At 41.1% G+C, this 15,068-nt stretch overlaps 1 protein-coding gene and 1 pseudogene across 1 annotated transcript; both read right to left on the bottom strand.

The window, feature by feature from the left end:
- Positions 1-2,278, bottom strand: part of LOC124022764 — a 15,769-nt pseudogene extending 13,491 nt beyond the window's left edge.
- LOC124022757 (transmembrane protein 131-like) lies at positions 1,920-15,068 on the bottom strand. Its single transcript, XM_046337446.1, has 6 exons — positions 14,652-15,068; positions 13,385-13,446; positions 12,154-12,194; positions 4,823-4,891; positions 2,787-2,907; positions 1,920-2,310 (listed from the first exon to the last, which is right to left on the bottom strand). The coding sequence occupies exons 1-6, from the start codon at positions 14,773-14,775 to the stop codon at positions 2,305-2,307; spliced, it is 423 nt and encodes a 140-aa protein (XP_046193402.1). The 5' UTR covers positions 14,776-15,068; the 3' UTR covers positions 1,920-2,304.

Raw genomic sequence — 15,068 nt, 5'->3', positions numbered from 1 at the left:
GGAAATCAAAAAAACAAAACCGTGTCAAAACAGGTTGGAACAAAAAGGCAGAGGTGCAATATGCAGGAGAAATTCCAGAAGGTACGGGGAGTACTGAGCAATATAGCTCACTTACCATCAAAACTAATACTAGCTACTTTGGTGTATCTATGTTCTCCAGCTTTTAGTGTGACGGCCTTGAAGTCTATTGTGATGGCATCGTTTGACGGCGTCGCTCGAACGCTCATTATTTGCACATCTTTTGCTCCGGAATTGAGAAGATGCAAATTCAACTGCTTTGGTCGATCTGTAAAACATTTAAACAGAAAATACAATAAACAACTAATCAAATCACCCAAGAACCATTTTGAAACGTCCAAATCACTCAAATATTTCACGAAAGCCTGACCCATTGGAGAATGAGGGTATAAACGTGAAGTGAACACAGCACACCTTGTGAGCGTAGCGTTCCAAAGTCCAACATTTCTATTGAGGAGTAGATTCCTGGTGCTGAGGACAAAGACACACAGGATCAGGAGATGTTTCAATCAGCCAGTCACAGATACAAGTATAGAAGTATTACGATTGGAAACGTATGGTGAGGCGTTGCTATTGGAAACATATGGTGTTAGGTGTTGCTATTGGAAACGTACCCGAAGTGACCTCCACCTCTACAGGCAGGATGATGAACTCGTCCTGGTTGGAGGCGTTTGTTTTGATTCTGATGAAGGCCGTGTGGTTGTCTGCGTCTCTCGACGAGAAACTGGCTCTCATCACCCCCTTCGTCTCAAACGGGGGAATCTCCTGACAACCACACAGGAAGAAAGAACAGAAAATACATTCTATTCAGGGGTCAAGTAGTTGCCCAATTAAAAATCCATTCTGGTCAGGTATTTGTCTCAATTCCAATTCTAATGGTGTAGAAGTAACAGGAAAATAATCTAAAAGCCCCCGACTGTCCTGATCTATACATACCCACAGATGGTGCGTTCCTCCCTGTTGCCCTGTGGGGAGCTCCAGGTGCAGGTCTCCTCCACTAGAGTACATCTCCACTACCTGCAGTGGCTCACTGTGTGGGTTGTGGATGTTTATGAGTGGAGAGAAGCTGCTGTTGACTGGGACTCGGGCCCCGATGAACGGCCGCAGCCTGTAGGGGTTGGGAATGCCCACACCAAACACCTACAGGGGATAAGACACCAACAACATAAGACTCATGATCTACAGCAGGGACCTACAGCAGGGACCTACTTGATCTACAACAGGGACCTACAGCAGGGACTAAGACTGAGGAGTCAAGGGAGAAAACCAGCAGAAAATGCAACCCACAAAGGATCCTTATATACAGTGTTCAGAACACACCTCCAGAATACAAACATATTACAGAATTATTATACATAGTGACACATTATATAAACATACACACCTGACATGTAAACACTCCATGATTCATTATTAGTATAGATATGACATGTGATTCCGTAAACATATGTATTCATACACACCTGATATGTAAACACTCCATGATTCATTATTAGTATAGATATGACATGTGATTCCGTAAACATATGTATTCATACACACCTGATATGTAAACACTCCATGATTCATTATTAGTATAGATATGACATGTGATTCCGTAAACATATGTATTCATACACACCTGATATGTAAACACTCCATGATTCATTATTAGTATAGATATGACATGTGATTCCGTAAACATATGTATTCATACACACCTGATATGTAAACACTCCATGATTCATTATTAGTATAGATATGACATGTGATTCCGTAAACATATGTATTCATACACACCTGATATGTAAACACTCCATGATGCGAGGTATTAATAAATAAAGTATTCTCTACGTTTCCTACTACTCGAGCGAGGAAGACCACATCAAACGACGTATTCCCGCTGGTGGAATTATCTACAGGGAGAGAAGAGAAGGGATGAATTAACTGGAGAGAAAGAATATGACAATTATCCAATCAAAAGATTGGAATCAAAAGGCTGAGCTACTTTTGGAACTGTAAATGTAACCAACCAATTAAGGTCAGTCTTGGGTGTGAAAGCAGTAAACATGAAGATTCTTGTCATGATGCGATATCATTTTAGAATATACTGGATGACAGCCAGACATAAACAAATCGCTTTAACAATAAAAATGTTTAAATACCAGGTGGAAAGAGGGCGTTTTTGCTCCAGCCAACATTCTTCCTTATTTGACTTGATTTTCCTGCTCTACTCTCAGGACTCAAACATGCTGAGCAGCACAGTCACACCATTCACCATCTCCTCTGTTCAGGAGTGCACTGGATTCAGAGCTGTCATGAGTTTCACAATTCAGTTAAAAGGCCCAAGATGGCAGAATGTTGACAGTTGAGCACGTGCCTCTTGTTTTTCAAAAAGTACAAAACCAGCACATGATACCCATAACAGCCAGGTCACATGGTCAGACTGACAGGCAGGGGAATCGGAATGGCCGGATAAATGAGCCTCTGTCCACCGACAAACACAGGGCTTATTCTTTCTGCTTTTCAACAAGCCGTGCGTATGCCTGTAGAACAGGAGACATCGGCTGTGTCCCAAACCAAAAGGAAGCTTGCTGCCTACCTGGGCTCCAAAAGGACCTATGTAGGTAGCACTTTCCTCAGTAGGTAACTGACATTTAAGATGAAATTGGTAGGCAGCATTTTAAGGTGCCTTGGGATTGTGACACGCCAATTTTGACGTCCTGCCTTAATGCTGCATCTTTGTGGAATGGGACACAGCAATAGGGTTATACTTATTAGCTACTCACCCTGTTTTGAAAGAATGATGCATGAAAATGTGCAGTTGTTGCTGATATAGATATCAAGCTTATTTCCTCTGCACTAGGATTGTGCAAATAAACTTTCTCCATTTTTGGCATTCCAACAGGCCTGGGAACAGGAAGAGAAACAGTGTTGTGAAAGCTGTCGCACATATAGCTGTCAGAAACACAGCCGTCAGAAACATATAGGCCTAATGGGGTCAAATGGAGTCTGAAAGAAAATCTGTTTGATTTCCATTTCCTTGTCTCTCCTAACAGATGATGATAAAACAATCATGCTCCAGGAGGCCTCTTCTCTTAACTGTGGAAATACCCAGCAGATAAGAGCACGTTTAAAAAGTATCAATGCCAAGTTGTCAAATGATCTGAGAGGGTGATGCACAGAATGTACATCTCAACAACGTGACAGGAAGAAAATAAACAGAATAGTTGGTCGAATTTGTCCCATTTCACACATGTACAAGTCTATATTATCAAATTGTATTGGTCGCATACACATATTTAGCAGATGTTATTGCGGGTGTAGCGAAATGCTTGTTAAACTAGGGCAGAGCGACATGGCCAAAATATCATATCATGGTATTTTTCACATTTGACAGTATATAATGTTTTTGATTAATAAAAGTTCTACATTTGCTTTATGAGTAGAGTGACACCCTACGGTGGCAACACATACATCCTAAATGATGTCTATGGGTCTTTCTCCATTCTGATTGTTTTATACTGTTCAATTCAACTTCAACCTAAAATCATTTCCTACATTTCCATCAATTTCCGCATTTCCTGGACTCATTTGAGATCATTTCCACACTGCCATGATATGGGCAAAAATACTAGACCTTATTTTTAACCAAATGTTGCAATTGTGATTTAGATCAAAACACTTGGGTGAACTTCTGGAACCATTGAAATGTTTATTATAATTCTATAGTTAGAATATAAATAATAGTGGGCACTTTGAACACAGTGTTGTTTGACATGGACAAGTTATTGTGACAGGGTAGGAACCAAAGTGATGTTCAGTGTTTCCTAGGGGAACCTATAATCTTTGGCTACATTAAATCTGTATTCATATAGCCAACATATTCATTATTAGCCTATTCCTCTTTGATTTAGAAGATAGTGTTGCACAAACAACATGCTGATTTAAGCCTCCACCAGTACTGGTATCAGGCTGTATTAGCTAGCTACGTTTGCTCTGACTCAGTACTTTTATTAGCTGGCTAAGACGATTTAGCTTAAGTTGCTAAGAAAATACAAACTAGTTGTTTGCAGATGTAAGAAACAAACAAATAATGTAATTATAGAATGCTTGTGGATTTATATTCAAATCAAAGTGGCAACATCGTCATCAACATTGTTGCATATGCTGCGTTGACCATGCAGACTGAACGAAAGTGTCGTGGTCAAGCAACAAATGCGCTCCTTGAGTGACAGGGAGTGGGACTAGGTCTGTGTGGAAAGCAGCATGGAGAGAGAGAGAGGAGAGGGATGACTCAAGTAGAGGAGTAAACTATAAAAATGGACGTCTCACACACACACACACACACATCGAATCACATTTAACAAACCAAACATTCAAATAGTTATAGAAGGTAACGTAAGAACCCAAACCGGTCCGTGCAAATATACCGGTATATAGTAAAATACAGTCTAATGCCCAGCCCTATGTTAAACACCTGTGAATTGTTTTTGTTACATATCCCGACTCTCCCCACGACACCCTCGGAGTGTGGGGTGAGACACCCTCGGAGTGTGGGGTGAGACACCCTCGGAGTGTGGGGTGAGACACCCTCGGAGAGTGGGGTGAGACACCCTCGGAGAGTGGGGTCATGGCCAGGGTCTGCCATTATCAACAGCGACCCAGGAGCAATTAGAGTTAAGTGCCTTGCTCAAGGGCACAGATAGATGGTTCACCTTGTTGGCTTGGGTATTCGACCTAGCTACCTTCACGGTTACTGGCCCAACGCTCTAAGCGCTAGGCTACTTGCAGGTGTATCTGTAGGTAGAGGAAGTTAACTCACTGTTCATGGAAGTCCAGCATTGGCGGCTCAAAGCGTATGGGCCTGCTGTTCCCTCTCTGTAAGGGTGAGCTGTGGGAGAAAAAAAGAGGAACCATAGTGAGGAAGAGAAGGGAAACAAGTACGGCTGTTCATCCATGCTGCAGTCCTACTTCCTATCGCCTAACATGTAAAAAAAATATTTAAAAATTGAAAGTGTTTGTGTGTGTAAAGCAAATCAGGTTAACATGTAAACCTCAGGGCAACCGCCAAAACAAGACAGGAAACCTGCCAAACCTGCTTTGCAAAAACAAGTGATCTACTGCAAGGTTGTTTCCCATATATCATTTTGACTGACTACGACTACATATTGTAATTTCCCCCAAAAATAGTTTTTGCAAAGGTAATTGAAGTCAGAGATATGCATTAAACATATGTCATTGCATGTGTATTCAGCTCAGACAAACAAGATCTTTCCATGAGAAACAAGGCACCCAAAAGGGAAACCGCTCCCTGCACACGCCACAGACAGTATGACTTCACTGAACAACACGTATAAGCTGACAGCACACAGGCAAGTCATAAAAAGGTGTCGCTGTGGATCCATGACCAATGTTATGCAACATCAGGAACTCATTTGCTTCTTAAATTGGAGTGCAACAATGAATATATGGTTTAATATTCCAAGGCCTACACTTGGAATACAAAATTAATTCTATGAAGTCATAGTTGTACATTAGAACTTAGTTGTGCTACTACTGTGGTCTTGTGTGTTCTAAGAGAGTGAGGTGGAAAAGAACTGCACATGCCTTTAATGTCACTATGGGAGATTGACCTTCAGCTGGGTAAATCACACACACCCTCTGTCTATGTGTGTGTTTACAGAGGAGCTCTACAACCAAACAGACCTCTCTCAGAATGACTCCTCCACTCCTGCATTTTGCAGCATTTATAACGGTGTTTGAACACACATTTGCAGGTGGCGAACAATGCAGACGGTGTTCAGCTTATATTAATTGTAGATCATATTATTTATAATGTAAACAGAGGTAGATTCCCTGTAATTTCCCCCCTATAGCTTCAGAGTACAAACAAAGCCACATCATGCGTTGTTTAATGGTCATAATGGGCCACTGACTGACTGAAAAAGGCCACCGTGTAACAGCCAACCAAACACTAAATTCTTGAGGTTTCAAAATGCAAATACATCGCTTATTCTGAGTGGCGTGCATTGGCCAACTTCTGATGTAGACTGAATGTTTTTTTAAGCAATGTCAGCAGCTAGATAGATGGGAGGCTTGGCGGTGTTAGTTTGCCGTGGGTGGAGGAGAGGTGCGAAGTTTAGACTATAAAAAAAGGAACAGATGCATTGTCAGTCAGCATCGTGACTAAAAAGCCACAAGCCATTTCCTGTTCCAACTAAGCAACGCAAAAGTCTCTTCTGCATATTATAGAGGTTGTCTAGAGAACTTTAAACCTGCTGAATGCTGGCCAGGGGATAGAGTGAATCTGATAATGAATCTTGTGCATATTGTAGAGAAATGTAAAAGAAACCTAATGATACTGGCTGCTAGCCAGAAGTAGAACCATGATAAATAGACACCTATTGCATTATATATATATATATATATATATATATATATATATATAAACTGGTGTGACACCTAAGAAATGGAACGACAAAAATGGAGAAAGGCTAATATAAAATTAAGCAGAAAAAAGATGAACCACGTGTTACTAAATATAATCTTGGCCTCAACACAATGCTGACTAGACAATGAATAACTACTATTTACAAGCTGAACACAACTCGTCATTTGGAGAAAAATACATAAGCCGCGGTGTTATTGCATGCTTTTGTGGTCAATCAGTCCTTGGTGTTGTGGACAGAAACCCCAAGTCAAAGTGAAAGGAAAATTGCCAGGCTTGCATATTTAACTTGTCTAGTTAAATAAAAGTTAACCATGGAGCTCTTTCAACTTAAACGAAACTGATCTGAATAGCCAAAGCAGAACTTTGCTAAATTGCTAAATCTGTAGTGCTGGAAAAGTTGTGTCTTGATAAACCATTTGTGAGATCATCTTCATAGATTAATGACGAAGAGCAAACACAGCATCTCAGCTGTTAGAAACAGTAAACCAGACACTCCGTTGTAATACGTCTGCAGGTGTAATAGACAACTGCATCCGTACCAGACAATAACCACAACACAAGGCTCTTAGCACCGCCTACATCCTCATACACACATGCTGCCCTGGAGTCTGGACATTGACCTTCATTATCAAGTCAGACTTTAAAAAGGCACATGCACACAATAACTAACAGCGTACATTTCCGCTACAAACTCCATTCACCACCTTGCTTTCCATTTGTATTGATCTCTCAATTGAATTCCTTGCTCTTCAAGCAGAGACCATTCAGTGCTATTCCATTTAATTTCATAATTAAATGAATTTCTATACCTTTGGGACATCACTTCCTTCAGCTGGGTTATACCAACTTCCTCCAATCTAAGCACTGGTTTAATCCAACACTTCTAGATAAGAGACCTATAAAAACGTAATTGCCCTTACGGATGTTTACACAAACAATGGAGAGGAATCAAGTCAACTAAGAGGACAAAGGTGAACAGAGAGGGAGGCGTGAGGGGACTCCATTGGCATCGATATGAGCTGTTGCTATTAGGGTCTATCAGAATGAATACATAAAAATAAAATGTTGGTCCCATGTTTCATGAGCTGAAATAAAAGATCCTAGAAATGTTCCATATGCACAAAAAGCTTATTTCTTTCAAATTGTGTGCACATATTAGTTTACATCCCTGTTAGTGAGCATTTCTCCTTTGCCAAAATATTCCATCCACCTGACGTGGATCAAGAAGCTCATTAAAGAGAATGATCATTACACAGGTGCACCTTGTGCTGGGGGCATTAAAAAGGCCACTCTAAAATGTGTAGTGTGTCACACAACACCCCAGACGTCTCAGGTTGAGGGAGCATGCAATTGGCATGCTGACTGCAGGAATGTCCACCAGAGCTGTTGCCAGAGAATTTAATGTTAATTTCTCTACCATAAGCGGCCTCCAACGTCGTTTTGAAGAATTTGGCAGTACGTCCAACAAGCCTCACAACTGCATTCCCAGTCTGGTGAAATCCATATATTTGGTCCTAATGAATTTATTTCAATTGACCGATTTCCTTAAATGAACTGTAAGTTACTAAAATATGAATGTTGTGTATTGTTCCATTGTCATATAATTAGTACATTAACTATCAACATAGGATTAAAAATAGTTATCCAGATTGCATTTTGGCAATATATGTGTGTGTGTGAGAGAGAGAGAGAGAGAGAGAGCGAGAGCTATATATACACACACACACACACACACAAAAAGTATTTAGTCAGCCACCAATCGTGCAAGTTCTCCCACTTAAAAAGAAGACGCCTGTAATTTTCATCATAGGTACACTTCAAAAATTAGAGAAAAAAAATCCAGAAAATCACATTGTAGGATTTTTAATGAATTTATTTGCAAATTATGGTGGAAAATAAGTATTTGGTCAATAACAAAAGCAATGGACATTAGACAGCAATGTCTCTGTGAAACGTAAAGTAGGTGAACGGATGATCTCCGCTAGAGGTCAACTGATTAAATCGGAATGGCCGATTAATTAGGGCCGATTTCAAGTTTTCATAACAAATCGGAAAACGGTATTTTTGGACACCGATTTGGCAGATACATTTTTTTCTTTTTTACAATTTTAAAACACCTTTATTTAATCTTTATTTAACTGGGCCAGGTCACAATTGTAAATGAGAACTTGTTCTCAACTTGCCTACCTGGTTAAAGGTGAAATAGGCAAGTCAGTTAAGAACACATTCTTATTTTCAATGACGGCCTAGGGACGGTGGGTTAACAGCCTCATTCAGGGGCAGAACAACAGATTTTTACCTTGTCAAGCTCGGGGATTCAATCTTGCAACCTTACAGTTAACTAGTCCAATGCTCTAACCACTTGATTACTTTGCACTCCACGAGGAGACTGCCTGTTACGCAAATGCAGTAAGCCAAGGTAAGTTACTAGCTAGCATTAAACTTATCTTATAAAAAACAACCAATCATAAATCATTAGTTAACTACACATGGTTGATGATATTACTAGTTTTTCCTAGCGTGTCCTGCATTGCATAAAATTGATGATGTGCGTATAGTTGCTCCAATGTGTACCTAACCATAAACATCAATGCCTAAGTATATATTTTTAAACCTGCATATTTAGCTAAAAGAAATCCAGGTTAGCAGGCAATATTAACCAGGTGAAATCGTGTCACTTCTCGTGTTCATTGCAAGCAGAGTCAGTGTATATGCAACAGTTTGGGCGCCTAATTTGCCAGAATTTTACGCAATTATGACATAACATTGAAGGTTGTGCAATATAACAGGAATATTTAGACTTATGGATGCCACCCGTTAAGATAAAAACGGAACGGTTCCGTATTTCACAGAAAGAATCAACTTATTTTCGAGATGATAGTTTCCAGATTCGACCATATTAATGACCTAAGGCTCGTATTTCTGTGTGTTATTATGTTATAACTAAGTCTATGATTTGATAGAGCAGTCTGACTGAGCGATGATAGGCAGCAGCAGGCCCGTAAGCATTCATTCAAACAGCACATTTGTGCGTTTTGCCAGCAGCTCTGCTGTTTATGACTTCAAGCCTATGAACTCCCGAGATTAGGCTGGTGTAACCGATGTGAAATGGCTAGCTAATTAGTGGGATGCGCGCTAATAGCGTTTCAAACGTTACTCGCTCTGAGACTTGGAGTGGTTGTTCCCCTTGCTCTGCAAGGGCCGAGGCTTTTGTGGAGCGATGGGTAACGCTGTTTCGAAGTTGGCTGTTGTCGATGTGTTCCTGGTTCGAGCCCAGGTAGGAGCGAGGAGAGGGACAGAAGCTATACTGTTACACTGGCAATACTAAAGTGCCTATAAGAACATCCAATAGTCAAAGGTTAATGAAATACAAATGGTATAGAGAGAAATAGTCCTATAATTCCTATAACAACTACAACCGAAAACTTCTTACCTGGGAATATTGAAGACTCATGATAAAAGGAACCACCAGCTTTCATATGTTCTCACGTTCTGAGCAAGGAACTTAAACGATAGCTTTCTTACATGGCACATATTGCACTATTACTTTCTTCTCCAACACTTTGTTTTTGCAATATTTCAACCAAATTGAAAATGTTTCATTATTTATTTGAGGCTAAATTATTTGTTAATGATAAATTATATTAAGTTAAAATAAGTGCTGCAATTGTCATTATTACAAAAAATAAAAAGGCCAATTAATCGGTAGCGGCTTTTTTGGTCCTCCAATAATCGGTATCGGCGTTGAAAAATCATAATCGGCCGACCTCTAATCTCTGCATATGTGGATCCCACCTTGAAGCATGGAGGTGGTGGTGTGATGGTGCTTTGTTGGTGACACAGATTTATTTAAAATTCAAGGCACACCTAACCAGCATGTCTCCCACAGCATTCTGCAGTGATACGACATCCCATCTGGTTTGTGCTTAGTGGGACTATCATTTGTTTTTCAACAGGACAATAACCTAAAACACACCTTCAGGCTGTATAAGGGCTATTTGACCATGTAGAGCGATGGTGCTGCATCAAATGACCTGGCCTCCACAATCACCCGATCTCAACCCAAATGAGTACTGCAGAGTGAAAGAAAAGCAGCCAACAAGTGCTCAGCATATGTGGGAACGCCTTCAAGACTGTTGAAAAAAACATTCCAGGTGAAGCTGGTTGAGAGAATGCCAAGAGTGTGCAAAGCTGTCATCAAGGCAAGGGGTGGCTACTTTGAAGAATGTCAAATATATTTAGATGATTTTCACACTTTTTTTGGTTACTACATGATTTCACATGTTATTTCATAGTTTTGACATTCTCTATTATTCTACAAAATAGTAAATACTGAGAGGAGATCCCTCTGTGAAACTTACTAAAACTCACATGATCCCATCCACCATAATAGTATCTGTTAGTTTCAGAGCAGATGAGAGTGAAAAAGGTGGAGCGAGACACTTTCAGACCAAATAGATTATTTTGAAGGAGCCACTAAAGCCCTGGAGAGAAGCACTCAAATATCCTAACCAAGGCCTGTGCTTTAGCTATTTTTACACTAATAGATTTTTACACCAAAACAGACCTAGGGCACACACAACGTAATGGGAAAAGAAACCCTGCTGATGTTGACAATCGCCCCGATGACGTGCTGCACTGTGGCGTTCCACCCCATCCATGTTTTCTGATGTGGTTCTCATGATGATCTGACCGACTTATTATGTCACGCCACATGTACTTCTGCCTGATGGGCGTGTGCCGCCTGATGGGCGTGTGCCGCCTGATGGGCGTGTGCCGCCTGATGGGCGTGTGCAGCCGGTGTGGAGTGCACTGTGCAGATTGAGTTACTTTGTGACCCTAGCACAGAAACACACCGATTGCCAAACAATCCCTGGAAAGCCTGTTTAGTTCACCTGTGTGTGTTTACTTAAGGAAAGAGACAGGCCTCTGATCTGGAGGAACCTCATTGGCTGAGGGTGACGGTTAACCTGGCCTGAGGAATGTAAGGCAGGACACACACTGATTATTCAAGAGGATTAACATGTTTCAGACCGGTTCTTCTAAATGCCACCAAGGTTAAGTGTAGCGAACTGCCACCTAGTTTGGCTGAAAGCTTCACAACCGAGGTCTAAAAGGGGTAACGTATTCACAGGGTGAGACTTTATGGAATCCACTTCTCTCTTTTAACGATGATGTCTGTCCACATGCTATGTAAACCCAGTCCCCTCCCGATGTGATCCTAACACTGCCTTGATGCAGTGGGGCTCTAATTGAGCCTTCTGAAAACTCTTAACATCCCTCCACTGTCTCCATAGTGACTAGGACACACACAGACCCACACCCTCCCGTTGTCTACCTCCAGTGAAACCCAGCAGCCAGTCGACCAGCTCCACCTCCCAGCAGCCAGCTAACCAGCCCCACCTCCAAGAGCATGACTATGTTGATGGAAATGAGAACAAGGTGTGGCAAACGGAGGATCAGTCTCCTACGAAGCAAAGCCGCTACATATGGAATTGGCTAGCAGCCATAGATAAGCTGAGTAGAGATGTGATTCTAATGCCAGGGTTTACCCTCCTATTTAGAGTCCATCTATCTAGGTGCGACTGGTGCTACATAAGGACGTTTAATTAATTAATTGTTTACAGTCATTGTGGTCTGAAACAACAAATACAGTTCTCTCAGAGTCATAGGTGCATTCAAAGATATAAAAAAATATATACCTTTTTTGATGATATGAACCCAGGTGAAGGTCAGGCTCTATCTGTAAAACAAAGAAAAATCCATGTGAAGTAACCATCAGATGAGCAGCAGGCGATCATCATAGCTCTAGTCTGACATGACATGGCTCAAAACGTAGGAACAAAAAGAAAGTTATCCCACCCCTAATGATATCATCAGAACAAACTAACCAGGTCTAGATGCAGAAAGTCATAGGCAAATAAGTAAGACGTGCTGGTACATGCAAATGTGAGCAGTTCTGACATGATGACGTCGTTTTATTTTATAACAGCAGTCAAACGGATGTGTTTCCACCACAAAGGTGGAACACCCATCAATTGAACCCAGCACTGGTGCCCAATTTGCATTGGATTCAGAATGTGCTGTATTAACTCTATATTCACCTCACTGCTAATTGAAAAATCATATTTTGCACTACAGTGATTCAAGCATCAAAACCAGCAAAAGCTTAACGTCTCTGACTATGTACCTCCTTCAATCAAACCGGCCTTGGCCATATTTATGCAGCTATTTACACAACTACTGCCCTTGTTCATCTAGGACCATTTAACATGTGAAGTGGTGGCAGTCTACCTGTTGTTTCTTACCGTTCCCTCAACCTTTTTGCAATTCTAGGCCTATTTGATCATAGCTAAAGAGGGGATGTTTATATACTATGCAAACACTCCACAGGGGGTTTAAATGAGTTGAGCCCTCAACTGATCTGTTAAGGCCAATCAGCACAGGCAGGCGAGGTGCGCAGGTGAACAGTGGTGGAGAGAGGAGGGGTGACTGACTTTCAGAGCAGTGACATGTGGGATGGACAGTGTGCTGACCCCGCCGGGCCGACCAGAGCTAGCTAGCCTCTATAACAGTGACATGTTTGTAAACTATGATATCTGGGTAGTATCACTGTCAATAATGTCCTTTTGGATATCTCACAGAAGTCCTCTCTGTCATTTGTCTCGTCTGAAACAGTGAACAGCACACGACCAAGAAACCTGATAAAGGCTTAACCACAGACTACCGGGGTAAAAATACATATAGCAGAGAAAGTGAGAGTTACAGCTTCGAGAAGATACTGATCTCATGTTCATTTTTACAGCAATTATACTTGATTTCACAGGCTGCTATTCACCTCGTGTTTACTGAGTAACTACATAGCAGCGTGATAGTGTGTTCAGCTGTGCATGTTGTATAGGGAGGGTCATGTGTAAGGAAACAATGTCTTACCTGCAAGAGGCCTCCCTCACCAAAGTGAAGTACCTCTAAGATTGTGTCTGATTGGATGAATGCTGTGGGGACACAATTTGTCAACAGTTATTAAAAGACCCCTCCATAATTACATTCTGCAGGAAGTGGCAGAGTTGACTTGCCAACTGTAAACAGAGCAGAAAACCGATGAAAATATCCATGTCTCTGCTATTGGTAGGGTGTGTTAAGTGTGCATATAGGTCCCCATTTTCAGTGAATTCCTTAAACATGTCATGATTATGTTCAGCAATGCAGGAAACAGCCATACTTTAGACAGGAAGCATTTCAACTGTGGCATTTAAACTCAACCCACCACTGCTTCACACATTGAAACTGCTGGTGGAAACAGTTCTCATTTTCACCCTAGCTATAGGCTACATTTGTATTTGTCAAAGTTACAGTTAATTGGATATGGGAAGGTGTACTAGCAAACGAATGCTTCCCTAAACAACTGTAGCCATCTAGCTAGCTACTGTGTTGTTGAATCCCAGTGAGGAGCGGGCTTAATTCTGACTGTATGAAACATAACGTTACGAGGATAACTTGTTAGCAAAGCAAACCACTAAGAAAAAAACGCAAACCTGGTGAATGAGCACACCTATGATTAGTGTGCATTTCGTTGCACTGTACTCCAGTCCATGATGTATATAATGTGTAGCTTATATGTAAATGACAAAGAAATGAACTTGAACTTGTCGGTCTTGACAAACTAAAAATACCACTTATTTCCTGGTTTAAAAGAACAGCTAAACCAGTGTGACAAGCACTAACGTTAGCTAGTGAAGGTTGATTACAAGTTACCCAGGACTAGCGATAGATATCCAAAATGATTACGTTAGCTACCTAAGTTCAGGATATTTAGTGAAACATGAACTGGCAAAACAATTGAGCTAGCTATGTTAGTTAGCGAACGTTACAGCTTGAAATCTCAAGGGCCACTTTAGCTAGCTTGGCTAACGACGTTACCGACACGTTAAAGAAGCGACTGGACTGGTTAGGAATGTGTGAATATTAGCTAGCTAGTTTGGTCATAATGCAACCAAGTATTACATTTAGCTATTGAGCCATGTCCTTTACTAAGCCAGTCCAAATACAAGCCGACACCCCCTCAATCACTGGACACCTTGGCTCTAGTCTTGAACACAGGCTAACGTTAGGTCGTTAACGGTAGCTAAGCTTGCTAGCTAGCAATAGTACACTTGCTGGCTAAATGTAGCGGAAAAAAATGACAACTAAAAATACAAACCTTGTTTATTTGCCTGAGCTATATGAAAAAGTGCAAAAAATAAAACCCGAAGATATCCGAAACAAGACGTTTTTCCCCTCACTGGCAAGTGGAGGAAACTCGGTGTTCTTTCTGCTTGCGCCATTCTTCTGCTCTGACTGCATCACTATGACCGTGTGCTCATAGCTATAAACATTGAGCGCAAGAACTGGCAAGCAGTGACACGAGGAAACTTTGTGGACACTGTGAACGGTGCAGTTGGCACTTGGCAACAGCACAAGAGCAAGTACTTTGGTCTTTGCCCCTCGACCTTCTCACACGTTTTAGTGTTTTTACATCCTTAATTTCTATTTTCTATTTCAAATGCAACAGACATAAAAGTTATGTTCCATGTTCATACATATTTTTTATCAGCAGTTCCAGCCTTCATAGATTTCT

This window comes from Oncorhynchus gorbuscha, unplaced genomic scaffold (genome assembly GCF_021184085.1).
Source record: "Oncorhynchus gorbuscha isolate QuinsamMale2020 ecotype Even-year unplaced genomic scaffold, OgorEven_v1.0 Un_scaffold_1413, whole genome shotgun sequence".
Taxonomy (NCBI): domain Eukaryota; kingdom Metazoa; phylum Chordata; class Actinopteri; order Salmoniformes; family Salmonidae; genus Oncorhynchus; species Oncorhynchus gorbuscha.
Note: the sequence above shows the minus strand (reverse complement) of the source record. Positions and strands in the feature narration are given on the sequence as shown.

What these genes read in the sequence shown, in the direction of transcription:
- LOC124022757 (XM_046337446.1), bottom strand. Translation starts at nt 14,775, where the DNA reads ATGGCGCAAGCAGAAAGAACACCGAGTTTCCTCCACTTGCCAGTGAGG. An exon ending in AGCTCAGGCAAATAAACAAG is followed by an intron (nt 13,447 to 14,651) that starts GTTTGTATTTTT and finishes GTGTCCCCACAG; the next exon opens with CATTCATCCAATCAGACACA. An exon ending in ATGCTGGACTTCCATGAACA is followed by an intron (nt 2,908 to 4,822) that starts GTGAGTTAACTT and finishes TCCTGTTCCCAG; the next exon opens with GCCTGTTGGAATGCCAAAAA.